The sequence below is a fragment of the Salvelinus fontinalis genome, chromosome 5, assembly GCF_029448725.1.
Source record: "Salvelinus fontinalis isolate EN_2023a chromosome 5, ASM2944872v1, whole genome shotgun sequence".
NCBI classification, from domain to species: domain Eukaryota; kingdom Metazoa; phylum Chordata; class Actinopteri; order Salmoniformes; family Salmonidae; genus Salvelinus; species Salvelinus fontinalis.
In genome coordinates, this window is record NC_074669.1 from 35,428,339 (window position 1) to 35,454,403 (window position 26,065).

Below are 26,065 nucleotides of genomic sequence, written 5' to 3' on the forward strand. Positions count from 1 at the left end.
CATTGTTTTATTATTTTGTCACATGGCTGAGAGATTTCAATAACAACAAAAAATGGCGACAATCACGTTGTTCGATGTGGGTCTTGCTGCGTCATTAAAACTATTCACGTAAACACGGGAATGAAACGCGCAAAATGCAAGTAAGTAAGACTAATATCCGTCAGATATTGAACTGCAAGTAAATATGAATAAGAATTTATCATGTTAATTTCGATGCTTGGACTACATAGTATTTGTTTTTACCCAGAGAGGGGTGTGTGCAGGCTGGGCGTTAGCCTGCACAATAGTAAGACTCAATCAACACCAATAGCGTTGCTTTTTGACATGGTCTTGTTAATGAATATCAGAGTTATTATGGCAAGGTATATATGTTAAATAAATTTAAATGATAAGACGGTCAATTTACAAAGGTTTTTAAATAGCCTCACTCTTGTTGTATTTATAGAAAACAGCAACAAGCTTTCCCGACAACGTGGAGTTGAATATCTGGAACAATTGAATTGTGATGATTGCTTTCAATATTTTTCTTTAGCGTTTTAAACGTTTATTTGATGTTTAGGCTAACTGGTCTGCGCTTCACGATTATTGAAGGGTCCGATACGCTATTATGATAATATACTAAGTAATCTATTGGGAGTTTTATATGCTATTTACATTTTTACAATTACGCAACCAATGTTATGTTTTGCTCGATTTAACTGTTGTCTCAACCTTGCGCAGCAGGTTATTTTTCAAATAAGTGTTGGCAAGTGCTCCTGCAATTCTTTGATATCAAAACAGAACCAGCAAAACGAGTTGTTTACATGAAGCGGAGGGAGAAGGAGATAGGGAGGAGCCTCCTCCGGCGGGCTACGCGACTGGACTGCTGGAGAGCCTTCGCGCGCTGAGGGTGGAGCCCCAAGAACCATAACAAGTCCGACGTCAGCTATTTGGTGTCCATAAATTATGCAGTTCAAACAATACTAAGTAAACAGTGGTGACTTCGACCAATTAACAAGGTTTTATTATTTTGGGCTACATGTATCTGTTGTATAGAAAATGATCTTTCAAAGAGGTTTACAAAAAGCTGATATGCTCCATTAGTTACACTTGTATTGGTAGGTATTACATTCATATGAGGTGAGAAAGAAACATCTTACTAATGGTAGTAAAATTCCTTTCTAGAATTCTGTAATGCCTGTGTTGAATTCATAGCACATACACAATTCATTATTATATCCTGTGAATAATTACAAAGCTTTGCAGGTTTTGGTAACCTATTAGAGAAACCTATTTACATTACTTCTGCATACAATTGTGTTCTCATTCTTGTAATGTGATACCATGAAATACATAAATACAGACATGATATTTGGATTTTACGTATTGCCTATGCATGAAGTAAATGCACTTTCTGCAATGTCCAAAGGCACCCCCACCTTCCTGACCCTATACAGTGTCATGTCATTCTAAGTCCCTTTTTTGGCACGATTCCATCTGCAAAAGAACAGTGTGACTGACAAGATATTATTGTTGCTCTGGGCTCCAAGTCATGTGTGTGTGTGTGTCTGTGTGCGCGCGTGCGAGCGTCGTATCATGTGTGAGCCTGGCATCATGAAGACGGATGTCATCTGACCCCTTGGACCACCATGGCTGATGTTGTGCGGTGCTGGAACCCAGACTGACGGGGCTGCTGTCTCTTGGCTCCTTAACATGACATCCAGGCTGCCCTGGTTCAGTTATCACTGTGCTGATGCTGTCCATCTTAAAGGTACAGTACTGTGATAACTGAAGGATGGCTGCCACCTTGACACACCCGACCCACTTTGTGATGATGGATGGAGGGAGATGGTACTGCTGTGCGGTTTGTCATTGGTAGCACTGGTGCTCCCAACTTTAAGAAGTTAGGAGAACAACATCACATTTAGGAGCACCAGAAAATACGAATTTTCAACTTGATTGAGATATAACCTATATTGGGTCTACATGAATTCTAGCTACTTGAAGCACATGCTATGCTCTATAAACGAATATTTAACCCTGTAAAGACAGTTGTTTATTATAAAAAGCTATAAATGGTTATACAAATACCTGTTATTGAAATTACAAAGTTATTTGTAGAATAATAGATTTCTACATTGTGTAAAAGCACTATTTTCACATCAGCATACTGCAGTGCAATATCACATGCACCCCTGCCAATAAAGACTAGGGTGGGTCAATTTGTTTTGTAAATTCTTAAATTGAAATAAAAAATAAAGTTGGTTCGGGGAGTATTCTAAGGGTGATTATTAGGATGCATAAACATGATTAGTGCTTTCCCCCCACAATTCTGGCCTTCAAATTGGCATAAATAAGGAGGATAGCTTAGCGGGCGGCAGGTAGCGCATCTGTTAAGGCTGTTGGGCCAGTAACCGAAAGGTCACTAGTTCAAATTCCTGAGCTGACTAGGTGAAAAATCTGTAGATGTCTCCTTGAAAAAGGCACTTAAACCAAGTTGCTCTTGGCAAAGAGTGTCTGCTAAATGATAGGTTACTACTGTTGGCCAGAGTCTGGAATATTCTGATTGGAGAGAGAAAGAGGCTTGGTTGAAACCTACTGCCTTTAATAGAAACAGCTCTTCTCTAATTCTCTAGACTACTAGATATTTAAGGTTCATAATATAAACGTTCTCCATTTGAAAAAATATTATTTTCCATATCATTCTTATTCGTGCTTATATTTGAATGTACTATTTTATTTGTTCCAAGTTAGCTCACAGATTTGAGGGTTTGTTAATTAAGATGAGTGAGGAGATATTGTGCGTATCCACGTTCTCCCTACTACAAGCCTTGCTCAACTTGTCACAAACCGCCGTCACAAACCACCGCCTCTAAAGCCCGGGACAAACCAAAAGAGTCATTGGCGGCGGTGTGCCAATCATAACATGAGAATTCTTTACCCACCTGTCCCCCGGGGTAGTTACGCGCCTGACCATTACACTACCGAATCTAAGTTCGTCTTTTTCTCTGGTCCACTCCGAAACAGCATTACAGCGAAGGATAATTACAACAACAATTATTATCTGGGTGATTTTTTACAAGGCAAACATTTTTTTTTTTTAAATCAAGGTTGCACAACAAAATATTTAGGATCATATGCAACCATATGTCTCACATTACAATGTTGTGTCTGATTTTCAATTGTAATACTTTATGATTCACATTGTCCAATGAGTGTAGCCTGTGTTTTTCCCATTTTATTTGAATAGAACTGTTATTTTATGTAGAAAGAGTTATGTATTACGTAATAAGTTGAAGGGGAACAAACGTATGTTTGTAGCATTTGAATCATTCATGTTTTTAAGAAAATGCAAATAAATCGGAAAGAAACTGATATGTATACATGTTATTTCTAATAGTCATGACGTGTGACCACACACCTCAAATTCGATTTCTATCCGTGGTGGAAAAGTACCAAATTGTCATACTTGGGTAAAAGTAAAGATACCTTAATAGAAAATGACTTAAGTAAAACTGAAAGTTACCGAGTAACATACAGCTTGACTAAAAGTCTAAATGTATTTGGTTTGAAATATGCTTAAGTGTCAAAAGTAAAAGTATAAATCATTTCAAATTCCTTATATTAAGCAAACCAGACAGCACGATTTTTTAAAATCGATAGCCATGGGCACACTCCAGCACTCAGACATAATTAACAAACTAAGCATTTGTGTGTAGTGAGTCCGTCAGATCAGAGGCTGTAGGGATGACACGGGATGTTCTTTTGAAAAGTGTCTGAATTGGACCATATTCCTATCCTGCTAAGCACTCAACATGTAAGGGTGCTTTTGGGTGTCAGGGAAAATAAATGGAGTAAAAAGTACATTATTTTCTTTAGGAATGTAGTGGATTAAAAGTCAAATTTGTCACAAATATAAATAGTAAAGTATAGAAATAGTACACAGAAAATGCTTAAGTAGTACTTTAAAGTATATTTTGTTAAGTATACCCCACTGATTTCTACATAACAAAAAATACAAACAGAATTGTAAAAGTTATTAATACATTTTTAGTATAATTGAAGAATAGAAATAACATAAGGGTAGAGGTATTAACATAAGACTCCTGTTTGACACGTCTTTAGAACGTTAGACATACAGGAAGTCAATGCGGAAATCCCCTCAGACAGATAACCCAAAGATCACGCCACATCTTTTTCTCTCCCCCTCTCTCTGCCCCCACATTCCCCTTCTCTCATTTCCCCCTCTCTATACCCCCCTCCTTTTCAATGTCTCTGTCCCCTCCCTCACGGTTTGGTTCAACTGGACTGATCGAAGTTGTAAATGGTTTTGAGGGTGGGTGTAACGGATGTCAATGTCGTTCTCCTCCTCAGACGAGGAGGAGCATGGATCGGACCAAGATGCGGAATAGGGGGTATTCATGATTTTAATGGCAAACCAACAAACGTGACTAACCTGCAACAGTCCTGTGTGGCCCAAACGCTAACACAGGAAACAAACACCCACAAAACACCAGTGAACCCTGGCTGCCTTAGTATGACTCTCAATCAGAGACAAACGATACACACCTGTCTCTAATTGAGAATCATACCAGGCCGAACACAAAACCCCACATAGAAATAGAAAACATAGACTGCCCACCCAACACTCACGCCCTGACCAATAAAGACATATAAAACAAGAGAAAACAGGTCAGGAACGTGACAGTGGGAAAGGTTTTTGAACCCTAATCACACAATTTGACTGTGGAAGATATGTCAATCCGTGGAACATCAATTCTGGTAATTAATAAAAAACGCTGACAGATAAATGTAAACAAATAACTGTAATTAAAAGTCGACTTCCTATACCCGCTATTGAATTCTGTTTCACGTCCCTATTTTTAAACTAAATATCAGCTTTCTCTTCTCGTATTAAATATCAGCTTTCTCTTCTCTTATAGCCGAGAAAGTAGTGGTTAGTTGATGGTGACCTATGGTTTTTGCTTTTCATTTACTACACTGTAAGGACATTCCATTCCCTTCCCTTGTCTTTCTTTCAGTTTACTGGAGACCCTAAGGATATCTGTGAGTCTGGATGTTCCAGATGAAAGCTATAAAATCATTGTTATTCAACACTACAAAGTCTCATAATGAGTAGCCTTCTTAATAAGCACTTGAGTGAAAGACACTTTTGTAACTGTTACATATGAATTGTACTATCAATCATACTGTATATGTTGTCAAAATAATCGAAATAGATGCTCACATTTTCACATACTTTGTGTTCTACATACCGGCATACAGTATTTTAAAAGTGAGGTTTTAACTAGTAAGTTTGTAATACATATAGGCCGATTACAGATAGATAGATGTGGCATCTTTTATTGTGTCAGTGACTACAACATTCTTGGGAAATATCTGCCTATGATTTCCGGCAAACTAACTCAGTTGTAACACATCAGATATGGGAGACGGGAAGTCCCTCCACTACTGGCAAACGGAACCTCCCCTCCCTGTCCCATCTTAAAGGACCTGGCTCTCTATTTCCTCCCACCTCACTAGGAGGATGGTCAGTTTAAATTTTACAGTAGCCTCCTTTTTGGACTACAAGACGATACTGTAAATAAGAAATGTTGTTGATCATATGTGGAAATATTGACAATCAGAAACATGATCAGATGGGAAAGAGATGGAGGCCCAGAATGACCATTTACATATTACATTTTCAACAGAAAAAGCCTTTTCTCATCTTTTGAACAGATAAAGCTATGGGTCATGAATTAAATATGTAGGTTATTGAATAACATGGTCAGATACAAACAGGATTGTGACTGTGTTTTCCTTACCAAGGACAATCAATGGATGGAACTTTGACGATATTACCGGAACAGTTAGGAATTGATTTTGTTAACCATTCCATGTGTTGTAAATTAAATATGGAAATGCTTTTAGAGTCAGAGTGTGTTTGCATTGAGGCACAGAGTGCCTGGTAAAGAGGCAAGATACACTATATATAAAAAGTATGTGGACACCACTTCAAATTAGTGCATTTGGCTATTTCAGTCACACCCGTTGCTGACAGGTGTATAAAATCGAGTACACCACCATGCAATCTCCATAGACAAACATTGGCAGTAGAATAGCCATCCCGAAGAGCTCAGAGACTTTCAATGTGGCACCATCATAGGATGCCACCTTTCCAACAAGGCAGTTTGTCAACTTTCTGTCCTGCTAGATGTGCCCCGGTCAACTGTAAGTGCTGTTATTGTGAAGTGGAAACCACTAGGTACAACAATGGCTCAGCTGCGAAGTGGCACATAAGCTTACAGAATGGGACCGCCGAGTGCTGAAGCGTCTGTCCTCGGTTGAATAACTCACTACTACTGAGTTTCAAACTGCCTCTGGAAGCAACGTCAGCACAATCATTTTTCGTTGGGAGCTTCATGAAATGGGTTTCCATGGCAGAGCAGCCACACACAAGGCTAAGCTCACCATGTGCAATGCCAAGCGTCGGCTGGAGTGGTGTAAAGCTCGCCACCGTTGGACTCTGGAGCAGTGGAAACGCATTCTCTGGAGTGATGAATCACGCTTCACCATCTGGCAGTCCGACAGATGAATCTGTGTTTGGCGGATGCCAGGAGAACTCTACCTGCCCGAATGCATTTTTTGTAGTCTTTTATGACATTTATCATTATTTTCTCAAACCGCTTTGTGTGTATTGTAGCCCTTTCCTGCAGTCAAATCACAAGTGGCCTCATGTGTGAAATGTTATGAATGTTTTTAATAATTTCCTAATTACCTCCCATAAAATATAAGGAATGGTTCCATCCCCAATGGAAATACTCTTACACACGCACGCACGCACGCACACACACACGCGCACACACACACACGCACACACACACACACCTCAAATGTATTTACATTCAAAATCCTATTTTCCCTGAAACCTAAACTTTACCTTAACCCCTAACACTAATTCTAACCCTAAAAAGTAAGTAAGTAAGTAGTCTTGCACAAGCCTTGGTTTGTGCGAGCCGGAACAGCTCATAGAGCAGGGGACTATCTCCTGTTTCTGTAGCGTGAGGCAGCTTGATGTACAAGTACACCCACTGGACAGTGCGCTAGTCTATCGCAGGGCCTTACCCCAATCTATCTCCTTAATGCTGAGTGCCAAGCAGAGACGCATCAGGTCCCATTTTTACAGTCTTTTGTATGATTTGGACAGGGATCAAACTCACCACCTTCCAATTTCAGGGCGGACACGCTAACCAGAAAGCCCTAAACCAACCCCTAAATGTATAATAAGCTTTTTCCTCGTGGGGATGTGGGAAATGTCCCCACAAGGGACAGTTTTCTTTGTTTTATTATCCTTGTGGGGATTTTGAGGGATTTCAGGTCCCCATGAGCATAGAATAATAAGACCACACACACACACACAGCTGCTGCTACATTACAATGGATGTGAAACCATTCAGTTTATTGTAATGCTGCACCATTCTAGGGTTAACAACATAGAATACTGTCAGTGGGCTACACAGTATCACTTGACTGAAGGAGCAGTGCACCAATCAGAATGCGTGAAGCTGAACTTGCAGTCGCCTTATTTTCGGGAAGAGGGACGTTACTTGACAGGAAAGGTTAGAAAGATTATGAATTTGCTCTCGACTAGAAGGGATAGAAACTCATCGTACAAAACATTTTTCGTTTGGAATATTCACATACCTACGGATTTTGTCAAGATTAAGTCCGACTTTATAGTTTCACAACGGATAATTCTATTCTGGATCTATGAACAAAACGACAGGGAAGTAGACTTGGAAAGCTCGCTAGGTGAGTAACGTTAACATATCAAATATGTGATTATTGATATTGAGTAAAATGCCACATATCCAGGTTAGCAAACCGATATCCTATTAACTTTAGCTAGAATCATTATTATTCCGGGGTCTTAGCTGAAAAACAACGTTACGAAGCGGATACAAGCATCAAATATGGTACAAACAAGTTGATGTGAAAACATCCTAGATGGGGTGCCCATGTCAAAATTAACCAGGAAGCGAGTTATCGCGAAAATCCCAAATGGCTGCCAACACAGCTGGTATTTGACTATAAAAACTGTTATGCAGCAGGTAAAAGCATGAAATTTGGTACAAACATCCCTCAGAAGATATGAAAACATCATAGAAGGGGTGCTCATTTCAAAATTAGCCAGAAAGCAGAATTCAAAATGGCTGCCAATGGTAAAAACATGATAATCATATTTAAAACAGCTTATAAACATTTCAATAGAAAAAAAACTGAAATCAAGTAATAATACATCAATGTATTCCTTAAAGCTGCAATATGTAACTTTTTAGTTGACTTGACCAAATTCACATATACATGTTACTTATAGATCTTTCATTATTTTTGAAAGCAAATCTAAGAAGCAGTAGATCTGTTCTTTGTGTGCTATTTCTATGCTTTCGGTTTTGTACACCAGCTGAAAATACAATATTGTGGTTATGGAAAATATATTCACAGGGGTTTAGATGGTACAATGGTTGTTTACACCAGCGTTTCCCAAACTCAGTCCTCGGGACCCAAAGCAGTGCACATTTAGTTTTTTTGCCCTAACACTACACAGCGGATTCAAATGATCAACGCTTGATGATTAGTTGATGATTTAAATCAGCTGTGTAGTGCTAGGGTAAAAACCAAAACGTGCACCCCTTGGGGTACCGAGTATAGAGTTCTGGAAACCCTGATCTACAATATACTTTCTTGTTTTGTCAAAAACTGAAATTAGGCGAACTATTAGAATTTTTGTAGCTATTTCTGCATAGTGAACCTTTTAAAATTCTGATTAGTGAAGAAAATAAAAGACTTAGGGCTAGGGATGTTAACCGTTAGTCGGTTAGCCACCGGAAAAATAATAATTTCACCGGTCATGCTTATCAGTTTGTAGGTTAATTTGCATAAATTTGTGGAATTAATTTGGTGTCAGAATTTTAGAAATCTCGTCAGTCGTGAAACAGGTATTTGGTCGACCGGAATTATTATTTTACAGAAAATAGTAATGTGAAGTGAGTTTATAGAGTTAGTTGAGTTAAGAAAGCTACTTTCTAATGGCTGTCTCTAGTCAGAGTGAGCCTCGAGCAAGCCAGAGGTGAGACTCGTTGCTATGCAACTCAGACACAGTCTGTGTGGAGCAGTGCGAGAGAGAAGAGCAGCACAAACGTTTTCACAGCATTTCTCTCCTGTTCTACTGGTTTTCATATCAACTTTCTTTCGTTGTCCAGAAGCCCAAGGCACAAACCTAGTCATATTAACAAACCATCCTAGTTGTTGCAGATCTACGTTTTCCCTCTTTCTAAACTTCTAATTGAAATGTTAATCTGTCATATGAAACGGCTCGCATCAGGTGTGTCTTTTAGAACAGGGTTTTCCCACAAATTGCAATTTGGCAAATGTAAAATTAGGAAACTCTCTTTTTGAAGTTTTTAAAATACATTTGAAGCTACTTTTTAAGTAAATACCTGCAGTCAACTTGTGCAATATGTTAGGAGATAAAGAAGATCGCATTCTTGATTTCATTATTAAGCTTACCGGTAGTACCCGGTCACATGGGGTTTGTTTACAAGCACACAACGACCAGAGAGACCAGAGCCTTTTGAGACCGGACCAGTTATCAACAGTGAAGAGGCGACTCCGGGATGCTGGCCTTCTAGGCAGAGTTCCTCTGTCCAGTGTCCATGTTCTTTTGCCCAACTTAATCTTTTCTTTATTGGCCAGTCTGAAATATAGCTTTTTCTTTGCAACTCTGCCTAGAAGGCCAGCATCCCGGAGTCGCCTCTTCACTGTTGACGTTGAGACTGGTGTTTTGCGGGTGCTATTTAATGAAGCTGCCAGTTGAGGACTTGTGAGGCGTCTTTCTCAAACTAGACACTCTAATGTACTTGTCCTCTTGCTCAGTTGTGCACCGGGGCCTCCCACTCCTTCTATTCTGGTTAGAGACAGTTTGCGCTGTTCTGTGAAGGTACACAGTAGTACACAGCGTTGTACGAGTCTTCAGTTTCTTGGCAATTTCTCGCATGGAATAGCCTTCAATTCTCAGAACAGGAATAGACTGACGAGTTTCAGAAGAAAGTCCATTGTTTCTGGCCATTTTGAACCTGTAATCGAACCCACAAATGCTAATGCTCCTGATACTCAACTAGTCTAAAGAAGGCCAATTTGATTGCTTCTTTAATCAGTACAACAGTTTTCAGCTGTGCTAACATAATTGCAGAAGGTTTTTCTAATGATCAATTAGCCTTTTAAAATGATAAACTTGTATTAGCTAACACAACATGCCATTGGAACACAGGAGTGATGGTTGCAGATAATGGGCCTCTGTATGCCTATGTAGATATTTCATTAAAAATCAGCTGTTTCCAGCTGCAATAGTCATTTACAACATTAACGATGTCTACATTGTATTTCTGATCAATTTTATGTTATTTTAATGGACAAAAAAGGTGCTTTTCTTTCAAAAACAAGGACATTTCTAAGTGACCCCAATCTTTTGAACGGTAGTGTACGTTTAGACAGCAGATGTGTGGATTGATTTGCTTAACTTTTTGGACATTGGGTAAGACACAAGCTTATAGGACATAGCCTAACTGTCCAGGCATTGTAATGTTATGCAGCTTTTAAAATCAAATAAAATTGTGTTTGTCACATGCTTCGTAAACAACATATGTAGAGTAATAGTGAAATGCTTACTTAGGGGCCCTTACCAACAATGGAGAGAGAAAAATAATTGAAAAAAATAGCACAAGGTATAAATACACAATGAGTAACGATAACTTGGCTATATACACAGGGTACCAGTACTGAGTCAATAAGCAGGGGTACAAGGTTATTCAGGTAGATACAGTTGAAGTCGGAAGTTTACATACACCGTAGCAAAATACATTTAAACTCAATTTTTCACAATTCCTGACATTTAATCCTAGTAAAAATTCCGTCTTTGGTCAGATAGGATCACCACTTTATTTTAAAAATGTGAAATGTCAGAATAATAGTAGAGAGAATGATTTATTTAAGCTTTTATTTATTTCGTCACATTCCCAGTGTGTCAGAAGTTTACATGCACTCAATTAGTATTTGGTAGCATTGCCTTTAAATTGTTTAACTTGGGTCAAACGTTTCAGGTAGCCTTCCACAAGCTTCCCACAATACGTTGGGTGAATTTTGGCCCATTCCTCCTGACCGAGCTGGTGTAACTGAGTCAGGTTTGTAGGCCTCCTTGCTCTCACACACTTTTTCAGTTCTGCCCACAAATGTTCTATAGGATTGAGGTCAGGGCTTTGTGATGGCCACTCCAATACCTTGCCTTTGTTGTCATTAAGCCATTTTGCCAAAACTTTGGAAGTATGCTTGGGGTTATTGTCCATTTGGAAACCCATTTGCGACCAAGCTTTAACTTCCTGAAGATGTTGCTTCAATATATCGACATTTTCTCATGATGCAATCTATTTTGTGAAGTGCACCAGTCCCTCCTACAGCAAAGCACCCCCACAACATGATGCTTCCACCCCCGTGCTCCACTGTTGGGATGGTGTTCTTCAGCTCGCAAGCACCCCCCTTTTTCCTCCAAACATAACGATTGTCATTATGGACAAACAGTTATATTTTTGTTTCATCAGACCAGAGGACATTTCTCCAAAAAGTATAATCTTTGTCCCCATGTGCAGTTGCAAACCGTAGTCTGGCTTTTTTATGGTGGTTTTGGAGCAGTGGCTTCTTCCTTGCCGAGCGGCCTTTTCGTTTATGTTGATATAGGTCTCGTTTTACTGTGGGTATAAATACTTTTGTACCTGTTTCCTCCAGCAAGGTCCTTTGCTGTTGTTCTGGGATTGATTTGCACTTTTCGCACCAATGTACGTTCATCTCTAGGAGACAGAACGTGTCTCCTTCCTGAGAGCTATGGCTGTGTGGTCCCATGGTGTTTATACTTGCGTACTATTGTTTGTACAGATGAACGTGGTACCTTCAGGCGTTTAGAAATTGTTCCCAAGGATGAACCAGACTTGTGGAGGTCTACAATTTTTTTGCTTAGGTCTTGACTGATTTATGTATGTAAACTTCCGACTTCAACTGTATGTACATATACTGTGCCTTCAGAAAGTATTCATTCTTACAGCATTTTCTTCCCCATGTACACAGAATACCCCATAATGACGAAGTCAAAACATGTTTTTAGAAATGTTTGCATTTTTATTGACTTTGAAATAAAGATATCTAATTTACTTAACCTGTTGAGGATGGGGGCGCTGTTGTCACTATTTATGCTAATCGTGTAATTTTTGAAACGGCTTCCCACAAAATTCTTGATCGTACAATATGCATATTATTATTATTATTGGATAGAAAACAGTCTATAGTTTCTATAGGAGTTGAAATTTTGTCTCTAAGTGGAACAGAACCCATTCTACAGCAATTTCCCTGACATGGAGTCAGATTTCAGAAATGTTGGCCCCTGATCTGGAGTCAGTTAAAAGGTCACAGTTATTGCTATGAGTATACGGACACTGCTTACGTCTTCCCCTGGATGCCTTTACGTGATGACGATTTGAATGGGGTCGATTGCGCGTTCACAGGCACTACAAATTAAAAAAACCCTGTAGCTAGCAAGTCTTTTCTTGCTGCGTAATGCGCCTGGAGGACATCGACCCGCACTTGTTCCAAGCATTAGTGGAGGGAGTAATATTACTCTGGTCATGTTTCTACTCGTTATGGGAGTTAAAAACATCATAAGGTAGTTAATTTAAAGCGTTTTATAGCAATTTATATCCGTTTAGTGCGATTTTGGGACATTTATTTCTGAAACGCTGTGAATTGCTGGGCACGCTTCCAGTTCATCCCGAACGCAGTTGGCATTTCCACATGGCAAGAGGACAGCTTTCCACCAAAAGACGATTAGACCCAAGAAAGGATCCTTTGCCCAAGATACTGATGGAAGAACAGCTCAAAGTAGGACATTTTTATTATGATAAATCGTGTTTCTGTCGAAAAATGTTAGTGGCTTAGGACGCCATGTTTTTTGACGTAGCTTCGCTTGGCGCAAACTGTATTGAAAAGTAAGGATAATTTAAAAAATGTAATTCCGCAATTGTATTAAGAATTAAATTGTCTATCAATCCCTGTCCACCCTATATTTTTTAGTCACGTTTATGAGTATTTATGTATAAGAGTAGATCACTGTCTAATATGGCGCACGGACATTTTCTCACCAGCTGGGCTACATTTCACATTGTCTAACCATGATTTTGGTGGCTAAATATAAACATTTTCGATCAAACTCTATATGGATTGTGTAATATGATGTTACAGGAGTGTCATCTGAAGAATTCTGAGAAGGTTAGTGAAAAAATTAATATTTTTTGGCGATGTTGACGTTATCGCTCACTTTGGCTAGAATCAATGCTGGGCTGCTATGTGCTATGTGCTATGCTAATATAACGATTTATTGTGTTTTCGCTGTAAGACACTTAGAAAATCTGAAATATTGTCTGTATTCACAGGATCTGTGTCTTTCGATTAGTGTATGCTGTGTATTTTTACGAAATGTTTGATGATTAGTAAGTAGGTAAACACGTTGCTCTATGTAGTTATTCTAGTCCATTTGTGACGGTGGGTGCAATTGTAACCTATGCCATCTACCTGAAATATGCACTTTTTTCTAACAAAACCTATCCCATACCATAAATATGTTATCAGACTGTCATCTGATGAGTTTTTTTCTTGGTTAGGGGCTATAAATATCTTAGTTTGCCGAATTGGTGATAGCTACTGATGTTGGTGGACAAATAAAAGATGGTGGATTATGCTAATGTGTTTTTAGGTAATAGATGTACATCTTTACATATTGTGTCTTCCCTGTAAAACATTTTAAAAATCGGACATGTTGGCTGGATTCACAAGATCTGTGTCTTTCATTAGCTGTATTGGACTTTAATGTGTGAAAGTTAAATATTTAAAAAAAATAATTTTTTTGAATTTCGCGGCACTGGTTTTTCAGTGGGGGTGGGGGGGGAGTGCCGCTAGCGGCACCCTCATCCTAGACAGGTTAAGTATTCACACCCCTGAGTCAATACTTTGGAAGACCACCTTTGGGGTCGATTACAGCTTTGACTCATCATGGGTATGTCTGTATAAGCTTTGCACATCTGTAACTGGGGATTTTCTCCCAGTCTTCCTTGCAGATTTTCTCATGCTCTGTTAAGGTAGTTGGGGAGCGGCGGTGACCAGCAATCTTCAAGTCTTTCCATAGATTTTCAATGGGATTCAAGTGTGGGTCACTCAAGGACTTTCACATTCTTGTTCTGAATAATACCAGCGTTGGTTTGGCTGTATGATTTGGGTCATTGTCCTTTTGGAACGTAAATCTTTGCCCCCAATCTTAGGTTATTTGCATTCTGAAGCAGGTTCTCATCAAGGATTTGCCTGTATTTGCCTCCATTCATTGGTCCCTGCTGCTGAAAAGCATCCCCACAGCATGATGCTGCTACCACTATGCTTCATGGTAGGGATGGTGTTAGACAGGTCATGACGTGTCATTCTCCAGACATAGCACTTTGCAGTCAGGCCAAAGTTCAGTTTATGTGTCATCAGACCACAATCTTTTGCCTTATGCGCTGTCTTTCACATGCCTTTTTTTGCAAACTCCAGGTGTGCTGCCATGTGCCTTTTTCTCAGGAGTGGCTTCCATTTGGTCAATCTCCCATAAAGCCCAGATTGGTGAAGTGCTGTAGAGACTGTTGTCCTTCTGGTAGGTTCTCCCATTTCAGCCAATGAACTCTATAGTTCTGTCAGAGTGGTCATTGGGAAAGGGAGATTCAACTGAAATGTGTCTTTCGCATTTAACCCAACCCCTCTGAATCAGAGCGGTGCGTGGGGCTGCCTTAATGGAACATCCACGTCTTCGGCAGTGGGTTAACTGTCTTGCTCAGGGGCAGAACAACAGATTTTTACCTTGTCAGCTCGAGGATTCGATCCAGCAACCTTTCAGTTACTGGCCCAACGCTCGAATCACTAGGCTACCAGCCGCCCCATTGAGTTCTTGGTCACCTCTCGGACCAAGGTCCTTCTTGCCCGGTTGCTCAATTTGGTCGGACTGCCAGCTCTAAGCTCTTGGAAACGTTCAACACTCTAGAAATTGTTTTATACCCTTCCCCAGATACAGTACATGCCTCATCACAATTATATCTTGGAGATCTTTGGACAGTTCCTTGGACTTCATGGTATAGTTTCTGCTCTGAAATGCACTGTCAACTGTGGGACCTTATATACACAGATTCTTTCTAAATCATGTCCAAATAATTTAATTAGCCACAGGTGGACTCCAATCAAGGATGATCAAAGAAAAGTGGATGCACCTGAGCTCCATCTGGAGTGTCATAACAATGGGGTTTGAATACTTATGTAAATAAGATATTTCTGTATTTTACCTGCAATAAATTTGCAAACATTTCTAAGAACATGTTTTCACTTTGTCATTACGGGGTATGTGTGTAGATGGGGGAGATTTTTTTTTTCAGTCTGTAACACACCAAATTGTAGAATAAGTTGAGGGGTATGAATACTTTATGAAGACACTACGTACTGTCACTGTGGGGATGACGTCGTAGTTGCGCTTGACTTTTTCCACATTTTGTTGTGTTGTAGCCTGAGATTTTGTCACTGGCCAACGCACAATACCCGAATAATGTCAAAGTGGAATTGTGTTTTTAGAAATGTTTACAAAATAATTAAACATTAAAAGCTGAAATGTCTTGATTCAAAATGTATTCAACCCCTTTGTTATGGCAAGCCTAAATAAGTTCAGGAGTAAAGCTCTGCTTAACAAGTCACATAATAAATTGCATGGACTCGCTCTGTGTACAATAAGTGTTTAACATGTTTTTTATTGACTACGTCATCTTTGTACCCTACACATACAATTACATACACATACAGTCAAGCAGTGAATTTCAAACACAGATTCAACTACAACTATCAGGGAGGTTTTCCAATGCCTTGCAAAGAAGGACACCTGGCCTCCTGAATGGCTCAGCGGTCTAAGGCACTGCATCGCAGTGCTAGAGGCGTCACTACAGATCCGGGTTAGCTGCCGGGCTGTGTCGCAGCCGGCCGCAACCAGGAGACACATGAGGCGGCGCACAATTAGTCCGGATTAGGGGAGGGTTTGGCCGGCTGGGATGTCCTTGTCCCATCGCGTTCTAGCAACTCCTTGTGGCGGCCAGGCGCATGGACGCTGACTTCGGTTTTCAGCTGTACGATGTTTCCTCCGACACATTGGTGTGGCTGGCTTCAGGGTTAAGTGGGCAGTGTCAAGAAGCAGTACGGCTTGGCAGGGTTGTGTTTTGGAGGACGCATAGCTCACGACTTTCGCCTCTCCCGAGTCCTTATGGGAGTTGCAGCGATGGGACAAGACTGTAACTACCAATTGGGGAGAAAAAGGGGTAAAAATGTTTTTTAAATAAAGAGGGACACCTATTGGTAGATGAGTAAATAAAACAAGCACACATTGAATATCCCTTTGATGATGGCAAAGTTATTTATTACAATTTGGATGATGTGTCAATCCACCAAGTCACTACAAAGATACAGGTGTCCTTCCTAACTTAGTTGCCAGAGAAGAAGGAAACTTCTCAGGGATTTCAACATGAGGCCAATGGTGACTTTAAAACAGTTACAGAGTTTAATGGCTGTGATAGGAGAAAATTGAGGATAGATCAACAACTTGTAGTTAATCCATAATACTAACCTAAATAACAGGGTGAAAAGTAAGCCTGTACAGAATAAAAATATTCAATAACATGTATCCTGTTTGCAAAAAGGTACTAAAATAAAACTGCAAAGAAATTAACTTTATGTCCTGAATACAAAGCGTTATGTTATGGGCAAATCCAACACAACACACTGAGTACCACTCTTCATATTTTCAAGCATGGAGGGGGCTGCATCCTGTTATGGGTATGCTTGTCATCAAGGGAGTCCCCCATATTTTTTTAAATAAAGCTAAGCACAGGCAAAATCCTAGAGGAAAACCTGGTTCAGTCTGCTTTCCAAGAAACACCGGGAGAGAAATGCACCTTTCAGCAGTACAATAATCTGAAACACGAGGCCAAATATACACTAGAGTTGCTTACCAAGACGACATTGAATTTTCCTGAGTATGTTACAGTTTTTACATAAATTGTCTTGAAAATCTATGGCAAGACTTGAGAATGGCTGTCAAGCAATGATCAACAACCAACTTGACAAAGCTTGAAGAATTTGAAAAAGAATCATGTGCAAATATTGTACAATCCAACTGTGCTAAGCTCTAAGAGACTAACCAGAAAGATTCACAGCTGTAATCACTGCCAAACGTGATTCTAACATGTATTGACTCAGGGGTGTGAATTCTTAAGGAAATGAAATATTTCTGTATTTCATTTTCAATAAATGTTTCATCCATTTTGAATACAGGCTGTAACACAACAAAATGTGGAATAAGTCTAGGGGTATGAATACTTTCTGAAGACACTGTACATATGGTCAGTGTGGGGACGATGTCGTCAATGCACTTAATGAAGCCGGTGTTACTACTTTTGTAAAATCTTTGCATTGTTGGGAAAGGGCTCATAAGTAAGCATTTCACAGTAAAGTCTACACCTGTTGTATTCAGCACATAACACGTATTTTTATTTGATGTGGTAAACTCCTCAATGTTATCGGGTGAATCCCTGAACATATTCCAGTCTGTGCTAGCGAAACAGTTTGGTAGCTTAGCACCCGCTTCATTTGTCCACTTCCGTCAAAGATTTTTATAACTAAACCAAGATAGACCACAGCCAGTCGCTTCCAATGTGAACAAATTAGTTATAGTGGGCAGAACAAGCAAGAAGGAGGGAAGAGACCAGCCCGAGCTAGCGAGATCCTATTTGCCCGGTCGAACCCTGCATTTGCATATGTCCATAGGGAACGCCTACTCTGTGAAATGCGAGTGTGTAATAGCTACATTTGCCTTTGCACTCCTTAACAAAACTTTTTTTTTTAAACAATGGCAAAGGGTAAAGTCCACAACTTAATGCACTCTGTTCGATTCTTGTTTGGGGAACCGAAAACTGTATTGAGATCAAATGTTTCATCCATGAGAAAATGTGCAGTTTCGGACAAAATCCATTTCCCTACAGCCACTGGGCTTCCTCTCACTACCATATTGGGTAGTGAGTGGCATCCGCTTGGCGTTTCTTCACATTTATACATATGAAATATCAGTCTCAATGTTCTAGCTGTGCTTTCGTATTGAGCTGGTACATCCTGTTTTTGCTTGTAAGCAGAAATCAGAAGGATAGAGTTAAGGCCAGATTTGCCAAATGGAGTGTGAGTCTTGTATGTGTGGAGTAAAGTGATCTAGAATTTTGTTGCCTCTAGTTGCACACATGACGTGCTTGTAAAGAATGAAGTAAAACGGATTTCAGTTTCCCTGCATTAAAATCACCGGCCACGAAAAAACGTCCACTCCAGACTGATCCCTGTGAAGAGCAAATTCAGCAACTCTTGGAAGGCAGTGGAAGTTGATCAAATGCTTCTTTATTGATGCTCTCCCAAGAGTTGCTGAATTTCCTCTTCACTTCAGTTTGCTCCTCCATTCATGCACCTTGTTTGGAGAGTGAGGTAGGAGGGCTGGGATCTGCCAGGGAACTCATCATACCATATTATCACGATACTTAGGTGCCAATACGATATGTATTGCAGTTTTCACAATTCTATATGTATTGCGATTCGATATTGCAATTTGATCTTTCAAACATATTGCTTACTATGTCTGCTGCAGAGAGACGAGGGAAAAAAAGTGCTGAAAACAACATGTTGGCTCACTATTGATTGTGTTACAATGTTTGAGTCACTCAGATAGCATAAGAACATGACATAAGCCATGGCAAATATTCTCTCAGCCTCATGGCAAGATGTGGAGAATTGCAGGAAAGTAGCTTTAAAACAGCAAACTGTTGTCTCGGTGGCCAAAGAGGAGGGCCTCAAAGCTTTGGCGCCGTTGGCCACGACTGCTAAATTTGCCACCGCTGCTGAAAAGAATCCTAGGGAAAACGCTGTCATATGACTCATCCAAAATGTCATCATGTGTTGAAGGATAGTACAGTAATAGATTGTAGCCTAGCCTACCTCTGAGGTGTCTTTTTTATGCCAGTGTAACATACATTAGTTCAGTTGTAGCCGATGCAGAATGTCGGCCTAGGTCTACATTGTTTGGATGTGAAGGATGACCTCATGACAACCATTTGAAGGCTGCATGCCTTTAAAATACAGTACAAAATGTGGACTATAAAATACAGAATGTGTATTGGCTAATGTAGCATTTGGCGTTACCACTTTGCCCAGCAACTATTGTGCCGTCTTCAGCCACCCTTGATGAACTGCAGGCATCGGTTCATCACAGCGATCCATCTTTTCCGCTGCTGCTGCGCTGTTAACCGTTTCTCATTACTGTAGACTAATGAATACACTGTGTGTGTGGAGCGGGGTTCTCACAGGCTGATAAGACTTCAGCAGGACCTGAGGACACTTTGGCCCTGACAGTGTGCGTGTGTGATTCATGTAGGCCTACGTGTGCGTGCTCCTGCTGATCCCAGCAGCAGTCAGTAGATCAGAGCTCTGTCGCCATTGGCGATAGGCTGATTTAGGGGTGTTATGAAACAAACTGTCCTAGCCACTGGGGATGCCACCTGCGCCGCTGTAGAGGAAGGGGAAACGCTGCTGGGAGAACTACTGGGATGATCTGCATGCAGAGGAAGAACTGCCTCACCTCCCTCCAGAGGAGTGTTTGCTTTGGTGAGATCATCTCAGTAGGTGTGTGTGTGTGTGTGTGTGTGTGTGTCGTGAATTACCTTGCCTGAGTAGGTGTGTGTTGTGGGTTGCCAATGTTAGACTGTGAGTCATCAGGGTATGCTGGACTCCGTACCACTGCTACAGTGAGCTCACCTCTGGATCAATACATTGCCCACCACCGACACACATACACACTTCCTCTGTTTTGACTTTGATGTATTGACCTCTCCATCCCTCTACCTCTACCTTCAGAGTCTGGATGCCAAGTCCGGGGGTGATGGAGCTGGGTAGGCAACTGTGTGGGAAGATGAGGAGGTCGAGGAGAGCCGAGGGCCCCGTCACTGTGCCCATGAGGGGTCTGGAAATCCATTTTTACCTGCCAGATACTCCGCAGCTGGGATTCCTCAAAGACAGCTTCACCGCTGAGGAACTGTGTGTCAAGGCCGCCAAAATATGCTGTGAGTACTGTCTCACCTCCTGCCAAGTGTGTGTGTGTGTGTGTGTGTGTTTGAGCGTGTGTGTGTGTGTGTGTATTGTATGGCATGACTGCAAGTGTGTGTTGCATGCCTAACTGTGTCCATCCCTGTATGTGTAGGTGTGTGTTAGAGGTCGACCGATTTATTGGAGGACCAAAAAAAGCCGATACCGATTAATCGGACGTTTTTTAAAATATATTAATTAATTTATTTGTAATAATGACAATTACAACAATACTGAATGAACACTTTTATTTTAACTTAATATAATACATCAATCAAATCAATTTAGCCTCAAATAAATAATGAAACATGTTCAATTTGGTTTAAATAATGCAAAAACAAAGTGTTGGAGAAGAAAGTAAAAGTGCAATATGTGCCATGTAAAAAAGCTAACGTTTAAGTTCCTTGCTCAGAACATGAGAACATATGAAAGCTGATGGTTCCTTTTAACATGAGTCTTCAATATTCCCAGGTAAGAAGTTTTAGGTTGTAGTTATTATAGGAATTATAGGACTATTTCTCTCTACACTATTTGTATTTCATATACCTTTGACTATTGGATGTTCTTATAGGCACTTTAGTATTGCCAGTGTAACAGTACAGCTTCCGTCCCTCTCCTCGCCCCTGCCTGGGCTCGAACCAGGAACACATCGACAACAGCCACCCTCGAAGCATCATTACCCATTGCTCCACAAAAGCCGCGGCCCTTGCGGAGCAAGGGGAACAACTACTCCAATTCTCAGAGCGAGTGACGTCACCTATTGAAACGCTATTAGCGCGCACCCTGCTAACTAGCTAGCCATTTCACATCGGTTACACCAGCCTAATCTCGGGAGTTGATAGGCTTGACGTTATAAACAGCTCAATGCTTGAAGCATTGCGAAGACCTGCTGGCATAACGCACGAAAGTGCTGTCTGAATGAATGCGTACGAGCCTGCTGGTGCCTACCATCGCTCAGTCAGACTGCTCTATCAAATATCAAATCATAGACTTAATTATAACATTATAACACACAGAAATACGAGCCTTTGGTCATTAATATGGTCGAATCCGGAAACTATCATTTCGAAAACAAAACGTTTATTGTTTCAGTGAAATACGGAACCGTTCCGAATTGTATCTAACGGGTGGCATCCATAAGTCTAAATGTTCCTGATACATTGCACAACCTTCAATGTTATGTCATAATTACGTAAAATTCTGGCAAATTAGTTTGCAACGAGCCAGGCGGCCCAAACTGTTGCATATACCCTGACTCTGCGTGCAATGAACGCAAGAGAAGTGACACAATTTCACCTGGTTAATATTGCCTGCTAACCTGGATTTCTTTTAGCTAAATATGCAGGTTTAAAAATATATACTTCTCTGTATTGATTTTAAGAAAGGTATTGATGTTTATGGTTAGGTACAGTCGTGCAACGATTGTGCTTTTTTCGCAAATGCGCTTTTGTTAAATCATCCCCCGTTTGGCGAAGATGGCTGTCTTTGTTCACACAGTTCGCAACGAGCCAGGCGGCCCAAACTGATGCATATACCCTGACTCTGTTGCAAGAGAAGTGACACAATTTCCCTAGTTAAAATAAATTCATGTTAGCAGGCAATATTAACTTAATATGCAGGTTTAGAAATATATACTTGTGTATTGATTTTAAGACAAGCATTGATGTTTATGGTTAGGTACACATTGGAGCAACGACAGTCCTTTTTCACGAATGCACACCGCATCGATTATATGCAACGCAGGACACGCTAGATAAACTAGTAATATCATCAACCATGTGTAGTTAACTAGTGATTATGATTGATTGATTGATTGATTGTTTTTCATAAGATAGGTTTAATGCTAGCTAGCAACTTACCTTGGCTTCTTACTGCATTCGCGTAACAAGCAGGCTCCTTGTGGAGTGCAATGTAATGCAGGTGGGTAGAGCGTTGGACTAGTTAACCGTAAGGTTGCAAGATTGAATCCCCGAGCTGACAAGGTAAAAATCTGTCTTTCTGCCCCTGAACAAGGCAGTTAACCCACCGTTCCTAGGCCGTCATTGAAAATAAGAATGTGTTCTTAACTTCTTACGGATATGACAACAGCCAGTGAAAGTGCAGGGCGCCAAATTCAAAACAACAGAAATCCCATAATTAAAATTCCTAAAACATACAAGTATTTCACACCATTTTAAAGATACACTTCTTGTTAATCCCACCCCAGTGTCCGATTTCAAATAGGCTTTACAGCGAAAGCACCACAAACGATTATGTTAGGTCAGAGCCAAGTCACAGAAAAACACAGCCATTTTTCCAGCCAAAGAGAGGAGTCACAAAAATCAGAAATAGAGATAGAATTAACTTCTTTGTGCTACGGATCCCTTTTACGGGATCACTTTCCTTAACCACCTCTAGAATTGCAGGGCGCCAAATGCAAAAATATTACTAAAAATATTTATAATCATGCAATCACCAGTGAAATATACCAAAACACAGCTTAGCTTGTTGTTAATCCACCTATCATGTCAGATTTTGAAAATATATTTTACAGCGAAAGAAATCCAAGCTTTTGTGAGTGTAGCTTTCAATGCTACAACAGCTAGCCTTATATTAGCTTGGTTAGTTTGGTCACGAAAGTCAGAAAAGCAATAAAATGAATCGCTTACCTTTGATAATCTTCGGATGTTTCTACTCACGAGACTCCCAGTTACACAACAAATGTTCGTTTTGTTCGATAAATATTACTTTTATCACAAAAAAACGCCATTTGGGTTGCGCATTATGTTGAGAACCAAAGCCGTGTTCCGTTCGACAAATTACAAAAAGTATCCGTAATGGTCGTAGAAACATGTCAAATGTTTTTTTATAATCAATCCTCAGGTTGTTTTTAACAAACATAATTGATAATATTACAATCGGACCATAACCTATTCATTCAGAGACGAAAGAAAAATGGGGAGCCCCTCTCTCGCGCGCAGGAAACATTGAGGACACCTGACTACTTATGAAACATCTCGCTCATATTTCAAAATAAAAGCCTGAAACTATGTCTAAAGCCTGGTCACAGCCCGAGGAAGCCATTGGAAAAGGAATGTGGTTGATACCCCTTTAAATGGAAGAAAGACGGTCGAGGAAACACTTTTTTTATTTTTTTTAAATATCACTTCCGGGTTATATTTTCTCATGTTTTCGTCTGCAGACTACGTTTTGTTATACTCATAGACAATATTTTGACAGTTTTGGAAACATTCATATTCTACGATCTGGGCCAGAGAAAATGTCCGTTTACCTTGGGAACGCTTAAAAAACAAAATATCTGACCCCTAGCGCCAAGAGGTTAATCACAAACCTATGGAGATCTTCATCAGATGACACTCATAGGACTTCATGTTACACAATACATGTATGTTTTGTTCGGGAAAGTTCATATTTATATCCAAAAATCTCAGTTCACAATGGCGCGTTATTTTCAGTAGTTCCAAAACATCCGGTGATTTTGCAGAGAGCCACATCAATTTACAGAAATACTCATAATAAACATTGCTAAAAGATACAACTGTTATGCGTGGAATTTTAGATCCACTTCTCCTTAATGCAACCGCTGTGTCAGATTTCAAAAAAACTTTACGGAAAAAGCACACCATGCAATAATCTGAGTACGGCGCTCAGAGCCCAAACAAGCCAAAAAGATATCCGCCATATTGTGCAGTCAACAAAAGTCAGAAATAACATTATAAATATTCACTTACTTTTGATGATCTTCATCAGAATGCACTCCCAGGAATCCCAGTTCCACAATAATTGTTTGTTTTGTTCGATAATGTCCATTATTTATGTCCAAATAGCTCCTTTTGTTAGCGCGTTTGGTAAACAAATCCAAACTCACAAAGCGCGTTTACTAGGAGCAGACGAAAAGTCTAAAAGTTCCGTTACAGTCCGTAGAAACATGTCAAACGAAGTATAGAATAAATCTTTAGGATGTTTTTAACATAAATCTTCAATAATGTTCCAACCGGAGAATTCCTTTGTCTTCAGAAATGCAATGGAACTCAAGCTAACTCTCACATGAACGCGCATGGTCAGCTCGTGGCACTCTGGGAGAGACCTTACTCAATACCCTCTCACTCGGCCCCCCTTCACAGTAGAAGCATCAGACAAGGTTCTAAAGACTGTTGAAGCCTTAGGAAGTGCAGCATGACCCATATCCCACTGTATCTTCAATAGGGAATGAGTTGAAAAACGACCAACCTCAGATTTCCCACTTCCTGGTTGGGTTTTTTCTCAGGTTTTTGCCTGCCATATGAGTTCTGTTATACTCACAGACATCATTCAAACAGTTTTAGAAACTTCATTCTTTTCTATCCAAATATACTAATAATATGCATATATTAGCAACTGGGACTGAGTAACATGCAGTTTACTCTGGGCACCTCTGGGCACCTTATTCATCCAAGCTACTCAATACTGCCCTCAGCCATAAGAAGTTTTAACTGACTTGCCTAGTTAAATAAAGGTGTAAAAAAATATATTATTATATATATATTTTTAATCTGCCAAATCGGTGTCCAAAAATACAGATTTCCGATTGTTATGAATACTTTAAATCGGCCCTAATTAATCGGCCATTCCGACTTCGACCTCTATAGTGTGTATCTGCAGGCACCCGTGTGTGAGTGTTTGCATGCCAGGGCATTAAATAGGGTGTATTTGTACGATTGGATTTGCGGGAAGTTTTCAGGAACATTCAGAAGTTATGTATCTTAAATATGGTCATTTACAACTAATCGGGGATAAATGTGGTGACCTATCCTGATGGAGCCTGTCTGCCAACCGAGAGGTCCACTGTTGCCACTGGTAATAGACCGTCACATGAGTTTAGTCTAAGCTAGACCAGAAGGAGAAATAGTAAGTAACTAAGCAAGAAATGGATTTGTAATAGATGTTTCATTTCATTGTGTGTACTGCTCATTTACATCCTACAGTAGGGCCTGGCCTATACAACATGGCATTTGAAAATGTTACATAGATGTATGTATTACTTGTGAAGCTTTGTTTTATTGCCTACGTGTGTTTTGTCAGTGGATGTTCTTTCTCTCAATGCTTAAGATGTACTGTGTGTATATATAAGGACCCTCCTAGTGGCGCAGCGATCTAAGGCAGTGCATCGCAGCGCATTAGGCGTCACTGCAGTCCCTGGTTCAAATCCAGGCTGCATCACATCTGGCCATGAATGGGTTGTCCTGTAAGGGCGGCGCACAATTTGGCCCAGCGTCGTCTGGGTTTGGCCGGGGTAGGCTGTCATTGTAAATAAGAATTTGTTCTTAACTGACTTGCGTAGTTAAAGAAATAAGATAAATGCTAAATCCTAAAAGGATTCCTTGTCATTTCGCTAAGCCATGACACCCACCGTCTCAGATGATTCAGAAATTGTTTCTGTAGTTAGAAACAGATAAGATTAATGCAAGCAACTTCAACGGCTAATTTCTATGAACAGGGGGGGGGGGGAAATCATCACAAGATTCACAGGGAAAATACATGACATAGGATGACAATTTGATTTTATTGAATTCCTCATGTCTTACTCATTTAGAATTATGGTCTAAATTGGATGTTAGGTACTATATAGGGTTGGGCTATGTCAACCATTGTCCTATCGTGATTATGTACCCATAAAAGATTGTGATATAGGATGCTATCACCCCTATTGGCCACTCCGCCAATATATATATATATTTTTTTTTACTCTGGAAAAAAACTGCAGTTTGGCTATAGAGCA

General features: G+C 40.1%; 1 protein-coding gene and 1 long non-coding RNA gene across 2 annotated transcripts in view; both read left to right on the forward strand.

Moving 5' to 3' along the window:
- Window positions 1-51: 51 nt before the first annotated feature.
- On the forward strand, window positions 52-3,354 carry LOC129855521 (uncharacterized). Its single transcript, XR_008759518.1, has 2 exons — window positions 52-140; window positions 781-3,354. It is a non-coding gene; the product is annotated as an uncharacterized LOC129855521 (long non-coding RNA).
- A 4,187-nt stretch (window positions 3,355-7,541) lies between these two features.
- LOC129855523 (tyrosine-protein kinase JAK1-like) overlaps window positions 7,542-26,065 on the forward strand; it is a 65,965-nt gene continuing 47,441 nt past the window's right edge. The window contains exons 1-2 of the mRNA XM_055923282.1: window positions 7,542-7,794; window positions 20,080-20,285. Coding sequence (XP_055779257.1) covers window positions 20,087-20,285 — 199 coding nt within the window. The 5' untranslated portion in view covers window positions 7,542-7,794; window positions 20,080-20,086. The remainder of the gene's footprint in view (window positions 7,795-20,079; window positions 20,286-26,065) is intronic.